An 11,645-nucleotide genomic window follows, 5' to 3' on the forward strand; every position below is an offset into this window, starting at 1 on the left:
TTCAACACTGTTTGGACTTGCTCAACATCAGAAGCTGTTAATTGCCCTGCGGGGCAATTCTGAGGAAGAGGGGGAGGCCTGGCACTATCATAGTGCGTCTGAAGAATCTGTTCAGAGAATTCAAGTCAAGGTGGAGATTTGTTGAATGCCTTGAATCGGACCCGTTACAACAGAAAGGACGGGGGTCGACGGTATACAATGTTGTTGTATTGGGCCCTTAATTATCTGTCAATTCTTTATGTTGGGCCCAAGCCTGTTAGGGCGTAGCTTAGCACTATATATAGACGCTATGGCAAACCCTATTCTGTATTCTGTTTTTGCCTCTCCATAATAAAACTGCTCCCCCTCTTCCCCGTGGACGTAGCCAATTTATTGGTGAACCACGTAAATCTGTTGTCTTGTTTTTCGTGTTTATATTTTCTCGTATTATCTCGAATTCCGCATAACAGTAATCAAGTAACAATGCTTATACAGTTTAGTCCAATCTTGATACTTGTTTGAAATTTGATTAGATACCTATTATTCTTTCCAACAGATTGAGGGTCGAATCACACTAATATATACCACTGTTTAAAAAAGATTTACAACTACTCAATCGTTTTTTCAGAAAAAATATCATCAATTCCTAACTGGTAATTCCTACATTAACAGCTCGTTTGGTGTGAGGGATAAGTATAAATAATTATGGGATAAAATTTAGGAAAGATCTATTAAAAAGGGACAAACTAGTTCGTCAATTAAGTGGGAGTTCTTCAAGTTAACATATATATATATATTAGGTTAAAAGATGTTTTCACAATAGTTTCAAACTTTTAACTTTTACACTTTAATCCTACAATTGTCATAGTTATCAGAACAACTTCTTTAGTCGTCCGACAACTGTCGTACTTGTCGAGACAACTTCTTTAGTCGTTCGACAATTTCAATAGTTGTCCAAGCAACTTCAGTAGTTGTCCAGACAACTACGAAAGATATTATTAGTTTAGTCCTTTTATTAATATTAAAAATTAAAAAAAAAAGAATAATAAAAGGGGTCTACCTATCCTATTTTTTTAATTGGAAACTTGTAAGACACTTTTAGCTTATTTTAAATAAAATTTAGATGTCTTGTTTGATTGACATGTTTGGGATAACTTATCCCACTATTTATAACTTATACCATATACATGGTGGGACAAGTTATCCCAGAATAACTAACCCCAGAATAATTTATTCAGAGATAACTAGTTCTAAATCAAACGACCACTTAGATATTGTAATTATTTGAAAAGATATTGTATTTCTTGATAGTAATACTATTGCTGATGACATTTCTTCGTTACTTGCTTGCGTGTTTGTAGTGTTACATTCATATAATCTATTTTGACACTTTTGTACTCTAAGACTTAGAATTTGCTTTTTCTGTGTATAAATATTCTTCCTTCTATATGAGGGGATCTCTCAAAATTATCCGAACCTTCAAAATGAACACCTATGTTAGTAATAAAATCCTCGAGTTGATTTCCATATCTAAATATATGAAATTTCTCACACAAAAGTCCCTTGCACAAGGTCTAGAATTTCCTTTTAAAACCCCATTTTTATTACACTTATAGAAACTAATTTCATGTTTCTTCCAAAGCACCACTTTAGTCACAATAGTGAGACTATATACCACCAAATATTTCAATAGTGGCTAGTTATTATAAGGAATACTTTCCAGCTAGTAGCGTTTCCTTCTTGTCAAAAATCAAAGTTGTTTACTAATATCTATCAGTCATGTTCTGTCACACAAAAATTTTGTGTGATAAAAAGAATCGTCAATCAATCGTCCCTAAACATGGATCATTAATCATGTACCCAAAAATATTAGTGTTTTATTGTCCAAAAAATAATATTAGCACGTATTTGTTTGTCATAAAAAATGTTAACTTTTTTATAAATAAGATTTTATTACTGACAAAGTTGTTAATACCCATACATCATCCCTAATTATTGAGTTCAACTTTCTTAGAAGTATTTTGGAGTTAATATTTGTTCCAAGTTAGGGGTAATTTGGAAAGATAACAATACTCTAGAATAGTTATAAAAAGATCTTAGGGTTGCTTTTATAATCCTGTTATACATATCCCCAAGGGATGGCTTCTTCTAACTACTATAACTAAATACTACAAATCTAGTAATTTTTTTGTATATTTTTTGGGAATTTGGGGTGGAGTTGTGCATAGTGGAAAGGTGAATATATAAAAGATGTGAGGGCAAACATTTTTTTTTGTTTTTTCGTTTAATTCTATTACAAGCGGAAGAGGGAATTAGAACAATGAGAATTACATCCATACCTATTTTGTCCTAAGACTTGTACCCGTACCACTAAATTGTACGTGTTGATGGTGGGAGGTATTATCTTTTTGTCTACGACACCATATTTTCGATCAGTTCTTGTTACTCTTGGACATCGACGTTGATCAGATTGGCTTTCTGCATTTCTCTCCATTGTATAGCCAACATTTGCATTTTGACTCCAAATTGATCACAGGGTACTATGACGAAGGTCCCTGACAAGGTGACGGAATTTGAACGCCAGTATAGCCAACATTTACATTTTGACATTGAGAAGTAATTGGCGTATTCTCTATATGCTTCAAATTTATGTTTGTGAGTCGAACATTTTCACAAGGGAGTTTTGAACTGCACAACAGTTGAACCGGTATCTCACTGCTTGTTGTTCCCCTTATGTTCTGGTAAACCACATCACTTATTTTCACTTGTGATAACGACTGCAAAATTCAACACATTATAAATCAGATTTACTCGTGATCGATCAAATGTTGCTCATGATCTTAATTGTATATGAAATTAATTGAACGTACATCGGTTGATTTGTCACCATAGCTCTGGTCTATGATGATTGGATTTTTAACGTTTTCCATAACAATGTCGCTGAACATCATCCCTAATGCTCTGTTTGCATTTTCCCCTGAATAAGTTTTGATTCGGATACCATTTGTCGTGCCTCTCAACGTGCAATTCTTCACAATAAGTCCTCTAACTTCCAATTCGCCAGCCAACTTACCAAGACTACCGACACTGTGTTTTCATTTACCACAAACAACATAACGTTGTGAGATTATAACGAGTGAAATTAAACTTGCTCTAGTGACAGAGGGAGTAGAAGATTATGTACCTAATGCCATGACCAGGGCCACAAGTGACTTTGTTAACGGTGACATTGTTTGTTCCTTGTCCGAATGAAACACAATCATCGCCAGTCCTAATGACACTCCGGGAAAGTTTTATGGTGTTGGACTTGCTTATATGTATTCCATCAGTATTCGGGCTATCTTCAGGGGCATCGATTGTAAGTCCATGGAACCTTACCAAATAGCTACTAGTAATATGTAAATGAAATCCCATGCTATTTATCAACTTCAACCTCATTATTTTTCCATTACGAATATTATTGAAATGCAAGGTCTACCAAAAAAAAAGAAAAAGAATAGCAAAGTATTAGTGATCCATAATGTCGAAAAATTAATTAAATGATTGAGATGAATGAGGAAATTACGGCAGGGAGATGGACACAATTAGGATTCGTTTTACAGTCGTTAAACTGCCAAACAGATTGTCCCTGAGCATCTAGAGTGCCTCCACCAGTAATGATAACGCCATTAATAGACTCGAACGAAATCCAAGCAAAGTTTGAATATTCAGAAACATCAGGCACTGCCTTTAAAGTTCCTGCAATTTCAAGTATTATAGAATGTGTCCCTTTGCAGGGTCCTGCAAATATGGTCTCTCCTAGTGTATATACCCCTGGAGGGACAAAAACTCTTGCATGACCAGTGAAATCACAAGCAGCTCGCCACGCCTTCATAAATGCCTGATTTCAAACAATCAATCAATACATACACAAATAATATGTTCAGAATCCAATAAGCAAAAAATAATCATATAATTTGATAAACTAAAAATTCTGGCTTCATTTATGTTCACGGAAATGTAGTAATTCCCATTTGACATGTATATGTATGCATTACACAAATGAAGAACGTAAATTTCATATGTTATTAACACGGAATACACTACCAAATACACACTCTAAAGCCATTTACATGTAATATTTCATCGAAGACGCTCTTCTCAATAATCTTTCACAAAGAATTTAGGAAGAAGATGATTGCTTTCATTCTTCATTTTGCACAAGGAAAATTATGGTTGAGAAAAGAGAAGTCTTATTTGAACGATACAATAACACACTCATTATCGATAGATGTTCTTTCTTTCTCCTATCAATATTATTTTGTTTTTTAATTTTAGGATTATCTCATATGAATAACCTAATTATTTCTTTCAAGAATATCAATACAATGACATTGAACTAAGAACTACCTATGTAGGTCAAAAGAATTGAATAAGATAAATGATCGTATCATATATAGTTTTTGCATTAATCCGTTATAGAATTTTAAAAATATTTATATGCCCAAAAATTTCATTTAGATTTCGCTTTCATTTGTAGTTAATATTTGAAGAATTACCTGTGTGCTTATAAGTTCTGAGTTAGGTTTGGCATCAAAATCCATGACATTAAAAATGGTTTGATCAGCTAAAGGAACACCAGCTGCATTGCATTTGCAGGTAACCAAAGTTGACAAAACAAGAATGAGGGCTAAAGATGATCCATTAATAATTGTCATGGCTATTTTTTTGCAACAATTAACCTTTTTTAATTTATTATTTTTGCTTTTAACCAAAGAGAGTTTGAGATATGTTACAATTTTAATGAATTTTATAGCTCTTACCCAGGATTTTATTGAGGGTATAAGAGCTCTCCCTCTCTTTGTATGAATTCTTCTTCCTTGCCATTTTATTAGCAAATTAGGAAAATTACTCCGACAAATGCTCTAACAAAATAATGTTTTGTTAAACTTTGAGGACATTGTTGCTTCTTTTCTTGCCTCCTTTAATTTACTTGTCATATTTACATATTGTCATTTTCATATATTTGCTTAATTCAATAAATTGCTAGCCCCTGAATTTGTGGATGCTTGTTCTTTTTTCTCTTTGTGCCTAAATATAGTACTACTAAAGATATGTCAACTGAATCTAACTTAGAGAGGAGTCCATATAAGGAGATTACTAGTTCATTCATCAACCAATTGTGAGACTTTTACCCACTCTAACAAGTATTAACTCTAATTAATTTTCCCTTTTCGTGAGGTGCAACTGTTTTTTTTTTTAAGTTGTTTGATTAAGTTGATTTCATGCTTCAACTAATCGAGCGATACATTACACACCCTCTTATTCATTTAATATATTTTTAGTGGAATTGATACCATCAGTTGGAATGTATGCGTCCACTAGCTACGGTAGGACCACGTCCTTAGCACAGTTATGATAAATAAAACGATACTAAAAGTAATGATAACACACACAACTTTACGTGGAAACCTCCTTGCTCAAGGGAGTAAAACCACGGCCTATCTCACAGATTTTCAAACTGTTTTTACTAATATTCTCAAGCAAAAGTAAGACACAGTTTACCACCACACAAGAGACGTCCTAATCTCTATTCTAAGTAGGTGAAATGATCTAGTAGACCCTTATACTTGTACGTGTTTGCATTATGGACAGAGTCGGATCTAGGGTTTAAAGGTAGTGGGTGCCATATCGTTAGGTTAATTGAGTGATCAAATTATTATTCGTTAAGTCTCAACCGTTTGTAATTTTTCGTTACATATACCATATTATGATAATGTCTATTTAAGTCAAATGTTGCCCATGACCAAATGGTGTTAACGATGATTTTATCATGTGTGGATTACGATTTCGAATCCAAGCCCCAACATTTTCAAAAAAAACGAAAAATGCATTAAAAAAAGGGAAAAGGGTCTTACCCCTCAACTTTGTCATTTAGAGCTGATATACCCCTTGTTATGAAAGTGGCTCATATATATCCCTACTTGTAAACAAATGGCTCACATATACCCTTTTTCTCAAACGGAAATGAAAAAAAAAATTAATTTTAATCTAATTTTTATTATTTTTTTCTAAAAAATATAATCTCATATGAGTAAATTTAATCCTCGTCAAACATATTTTTTTTTGACTTTTTTTTGTTTCAATGACTAATTTATAATTATTATTTTGATAATGAAATTTATTTATGTTTCACTAATATTCTTGTAAAACTTATTGTAGATGACCAAATTTTTTCTTCGAATACGAAATTAAATTACAATACAAAAAAAATAGTTTAATTTTTTTTCTCTTTAAACTAAGGAATGAAAGAAAAAAATAAAATAAGAATAAGAAACTCAAATAATTATAATAAAAGAAGTCAAAAAATAGTTTATGTATGAAAAAAATTAAAATATACCTTGAACTTTGATAGAAGAATCATATATACCCCTAAATAATTTTTTTTAAAAAAATTAGAAGTAATAAATATAAATTTAAAAATAATTTTTTAACTTCCGTCAAATTAAGGATATATGTGAGCCATTTTGTAACGGCAGGGGTATATATGAGCCGTTTGTATAACGGTAAGGGCATATATGAGCCACTTTTATAACGAGGGGTATATCAGTTCCAAATGACAAAGTTGAGGGGTATATCAGACCCTTTTCTCTTAAAAAAAAAGTGCTAACAGAGAATCGATCTTGTGACCCAAAAGTCAAAAATTAGATCGTTAACCACGGGCACCACACGCCTACTTGTGTCTGGGAGTGGTAAATTTATTATTCATAAGCTTTTTGTGCATATATATATATATATATATATATACCTAAATTATTAAATAAAAGGTGCTAATATAATAAAATTTTAATTTTTTTTTCTTCAAATAAAAATTGGGAATCTACATACAGGTTGCCTTGTTCCCGTTNTTGTTCCCGTTTTTTTTAAAAGTCCACATGACCGTACATCTTCCTCCATTCCCATGGTGAAATTGCCAAATTTCACCGAGAAAGTCATCATCGCCTCCAGCAAGCGAAATCACATATTCTCTCTCCCTAAGATCACCTATCTCCATCTTCGACAGACCCTCACCATTTCCTTTCCTCCTTCTCCAACTCCACAAATCAAACAACCTGTTGCACCATCAACTCCGGCCGGCAAACCTCCACGCCGCCTCCCGTTTTGTAGAAAAAAGAATCACCGCCACCTCTCTCTCTCTCTAACTCCACTCCGAATCAGTGAACTTCGGCAAACATCGTCACTCTCTCCTTCATCAGTAGACTGAAGGATGTGTTGATGTGTGTTTTGAGATCTGAATTAGATTTAAAAAAAAGGGAGGGAGGGGGGTTAGCAGGGATGATAAGTTTTAATATAGACTTTAATGTTAGATACAAAGTTACCCACAACTAGCACTACTAAAAAACTGTCAAAAAATGACAGCCAAAAGCGACGGAATGTGTCACTTTTTTGGTCAAAATCAATGAAAAAGCAATGCAGTCACTTCCTTCGCTTTTTGGCCCGACGCTTTTCAAAAAGCGAAGGAATATGTCGCTTTTTTGGTCAAAATCAATAGAAAAGCGACGCAGTCACTTCCGTCGCTTTTTTGCCCGATGCTTTTCAAAAAGCGACGGACTGAGTCGCTTTATGATTTTTTAAAGAATTTTTTTAACAAAAGCGACGGACTCCGTCGCAATATTTTCATTTTTTATTTTCAAAGGGAGACACAGTCCGTCACTTTTGTTAAAATTTTATTTTTAAAATCCCTGAAAAGCGACGAACAAAAGGACTCTATCCGTCGCTTTTTTGGAATTTATATTTTTGGAAAATTCAAAAAAGTGAGATAAAACCACTCTGTCTGTCGCTTTTCTGGGTTTTAAAAAAAATAAAACTCAGAAAAAGCGACGGACGGAACTACGTTGTCAGTCTCTTTTTTGGGGTTTTAAAAAAATAAAACCCAGAAAAGAGACGGACAAAACCACACTGTCCGTCACTTTTTCTACAATATTTTTTACAGCAGAAATTTCTGTTGCCCATCTGCAAATTCAATTCAATTTAATTCAATTAGACCCTATTCAACCCAATCAAACACACAATTATAAACAATCTACACAAGATGTAAAACAATAAACTTAAAATAACATTCAAAAGTATCTTAATCAAAATTTAGAGACTTATAACCTCTTTCAAAATTCATTTTAAAAAATTCATAAATGTCCAATGATCTAAACTACGGAGTAAGATCGACATAATCCTCCTCCTCATCACTATCGTCGTCGGTGTCCTCGGAAGCCGGAGTAGTAGGTCGATGAGCAAGGTTCATCACTTGTTCTTTGATTTGCTGAATGGTCGCGCTCATGTTTCGTTGTTCAGATACTCTTCTACACTCCGATTCTTCCCGTAACACTGTTAGTTGTACTATTTGAGCAGACATAGCAGCAATCTGAACACCGTCAAGTGCCTCGACTTGACCTGACGTTCCAATACCTTCTAAGCCTCACTGGAGTCGTCTTACATCGTTTCGACATCCTAGACCATAGAATCTACCTTTGTGTGTCCCCCTACCACTTTTTCTTTCCAAATTTGGGTGGAAAGTTCAGGTGTCAATTGAACCGGACTATCTAGATTCTCAGTCTTGTACTGATGAAATTCATTCTGCATATTAAATATTAAAATTGACATCAGTATATATACATATCATAAATATATTCAATATTAATATATATTATTCATATTAAGGAACTTACAAAAGCTCGTTCGGATCTTTCCTCCATCCACACATCCGAATCCGACTAATTTTCTTTCTTCCTGACATGAGTCTTCTTGGAAACCTCCGGTTCAATGGGAGTGCGTCCCAATTATTTTTTATATAAATAAAAACTGAAACTTATAACGATATATACGAATCAACTAATTATTTATTTAAAATTTTGAATTAGAACTTACCATCTCTGATGCAATTGTTTCAATGGTCTTTGCACCTTCGGTGTGCAACGATCCACCCTTAAGAATGTCTCTAGCCTTTTTGGCCTATTCTGGTATTGCCTTAAGTTTTTCTCTATTCCAATACAGACTGAATTCATCAAAAACATGAGGCAACATCAAATCCGGGCGATCAACACTATCCTGAATTTTCTTTAGCCCGCTAGACAGTCCGGTGGATGCCTTCCTCTCAAATGTGGTCACAATGACATAATTGTGCCTCGACTCCCAAGTACACATACTTTGAAAAAAATTGAATAACGTTAATTAGATTGATAGTAAAAAAAAGTAAAGTATACTGAACTTATATATATGTATATATATATATATATATATATATATATACTACTTTAAAAGCATAAACTTCCTAACTTGAATGTTAGATTAATATAATACCCCAACTTAAAACACCAATTTTGGTAAATATGTTGTATTTTTATATTACGTTTATTTATTTGTTCTAAATTATATTAAAAGATGACACCTTTTATAATTGATGGGTAGTGACTTTTACGAAGGGTTATAGCTTTTTGATAGAGTTATGACTTTTTTGATGAGTTATGACATTTCCAAAAAGTTGTAAATTTTCTGAAGAAGTGTGACTTATCTTATAAGGCATAATAAACACTTTTTCATATTATCCTTTGTTGTCTATAAATATGAGGTTGTCCCACACTTTGAATTTTGTATGTTTCTATTCTTCTTCTTAACACACGGAAGATTGTGATAGTAGTTCAATTATGCAACTACAATATTTTAGGTGGATATATTAAATGGATCAACAAAAAATGATGCAACAGAAAAAATGGAATAATGCAACTTCAAACGAGAAGACTATCTAGATAACTACTATGTACTAATTTTCATACCCATAAATGTTAAATGATTTTCTGGTACACAAACTACAACTTGGTGTTCAAGTTGTGAAAAGTCTCAAACTGTTGGAGAAAACCGATTTTCTCAAACACTTGTTTGGATAGTCCAAATATGTACTCCTTTTCATTATTATAAATTATTTTTGCAACAATTTCTACTTTACAAGAAGTGAATGATTTTCTAATGTGAAAAGTACAACTTGGTGTTCAAGCTGTGAAAAATCTCAAATTGTTAGAGAAAAAGATTTGACTAAAAACTTGTTTAAAGTGTCTAAAGAAGATTTAATAAGTACTCCTACTTTTCCAATTTATTTGTTGTACTTTTATTTATATTTAGTATAACATGAATTTTCTTTTTTCTTGTTTGTTGGGGTGCATCTTTAAGACCACAAAGTTAAAAGACATTTTTAAATATTATACATATCCTTAAATTAAAAGTCTTCTTGATTAGTTAAAATTTCATATCAAAATTTAAATTAGACAAATCCATATCTGTCTTTTTTATCTTCTATACTAACTTAAAAGAATTAACTGCATAACTTAAATGATAAATAATTATAATATTACCGACTTAAAACACCAAATATGGTATATCTTATATAAAAATATATTTTATTTTATTTATTTATATTATATTATGTTAAAAACATGCACCTTTTCACGTTGAAGGGATGTGACATTTCCAAAGAGTTATAACTTTTTCGATGATTTGTGACCTATTCGAAGGGTTGTGACTTTTCTATAGGGTTGTGACTTTTTTGAAGAATTGTGACTTTTCTGAAGGGTTGTGATATTTCCAAACAGTTATGACTTTTCCGATGAGTTGTGACCTTTTTGAAGTGTTGTTACTTTTCTAAAGGGTTGTGACACTTTTTTGATAACAAAAAGAATTTTTTTATGCACTACCATTTGTTGACTATAAAAAGAAGGGTTTCGTCAAATTTTTAAACTCTAATATTTTCTAGTTTTCATTGTTCTTCTTCTTCTTAGAACATCCAATTTAGTATATCTTCTATGTTTTGTTTATTTACTTATTTATTTATGTTATATTATATTATATTAAAAGTAGACACCATTTCACGTTGAATGGTTACGACTTTTTCAGAGAGTTTTGACTTTCCAATGAGTGCGGCATTTTCAAATGGTTCTAAATTTTATAGGAACAATATGCACATTCTCATACTACCCTTTGATGATGTTTTTCAATAAGGCAGAATGCAGACTCCCTTCACATAGTGGACAACTGGACTCTTCCAATTGATAATAGAAGCATCTTTCTTCTTCATTAGGAGCTTCATCAAAATATTTTTCCAATTCCATCCCACCTTAAATCCCGAAAGCATCATTGATCATTTCATGAACCCTATCCTATTCAACCCTATCCTATTCAACACTAATTTGACCATATGGTGCGACCACATTACATTCATCCACATGCATCGAATTATAAAACATACCATCTAATACATCTATTTCTCCATAATTAATTCATACAAAATATCTAGGCTTATATCTATTATGATACAAATGAACCATAACTGTACCTGGTTTATAATTTTTTCAAGTACTTACATGCACTACAAGGACACCTAACCAATCCATTATTCTTGAAAATTTCAAGTGTCATTGTATGTTCAATAAATCTCTAACACCGTTAATAAACTCATGTTCAAACCAACACTAGTTTAATAATGCATATTATACATCCATAAACGATGATCTATCTACAAACATATAAATATTCAATTATATTATAAATTAAATTTAATAATAATTGATTACATTAATTAATTGTTAATATATATATTTATCATAATTATATTTATTATTACTTTATATATATATATATATATA

General features: G+C 32.2%; 1 protein-coding gene across 1 annotated transcript; it reads right to left on the bottom strand.

The window, feature by feature from the left end:
* Positions 1-2,062: 2,062 nt before the first annotated feature.
* On the bottom strand, positions 2,063-4,834 carry LOC107029783 (exopolygalacturonase-like). Its single transcript, XM_015231232.2, has 5 exons — positions 4,518-4,834; positions 3,545-3,859; positions 3,164-3,453; positions 2,850-3,066; positions 2,063-2,756 (listed from the first exon to the last, which is right to left on the bottom strand). Exons 1-5 carry the CDS (start codon positions 4,674-4,676, stop codon positions 2,520-2,522), a joined length of 1,218 nt encoding a protein of 405 aa, XP_015086718.1. The 5' UTR covers positions 4,677-4,834; the 3' UTR covers positions 2,063-2,519.
* Between the last annotated feature and the right edge of the window lie 6,811 nt (positions 4,835-11,645).

The sequence above is a fragment of the Solanum pennellii genome, chromosome 1 (genome assembly GCF_001406875.1).
Source record: "Solanum pennellii chromosome 1, SPENNV200".
NCBI classification, from domain to species: Eukaryota; Viridiplantae; Streptophyta; class Magnoliopsida; order Solanales; family Solanaceae; genus Solanum; species Solanum pennellii.

Bases quoted from the DNA above. Each gene is read 5' to 3' on its own strand.
- LOC107029783 (XM_015231232.2), bottom strand. From the start codon at position 4,676: ATGACAATTATTAATGGATCATCTTTAGCCCTCATTCTTGTTTTGTCA. The intron at 3,860-4,517 runs GTAATTCTTCAA...GTTTGAAATCAG, and splicing joins CAGAACTTATAAGCACACAG to GCATTTATGAAGGCGTGGCG. The intron at 3,454-3,544 runs GTAATTTCCTCA...TTTTTTTGGTAG, and splicing joins ATTGTGTCCATCTCCCTGCC to ACCTTGCATTTCAATAATAT.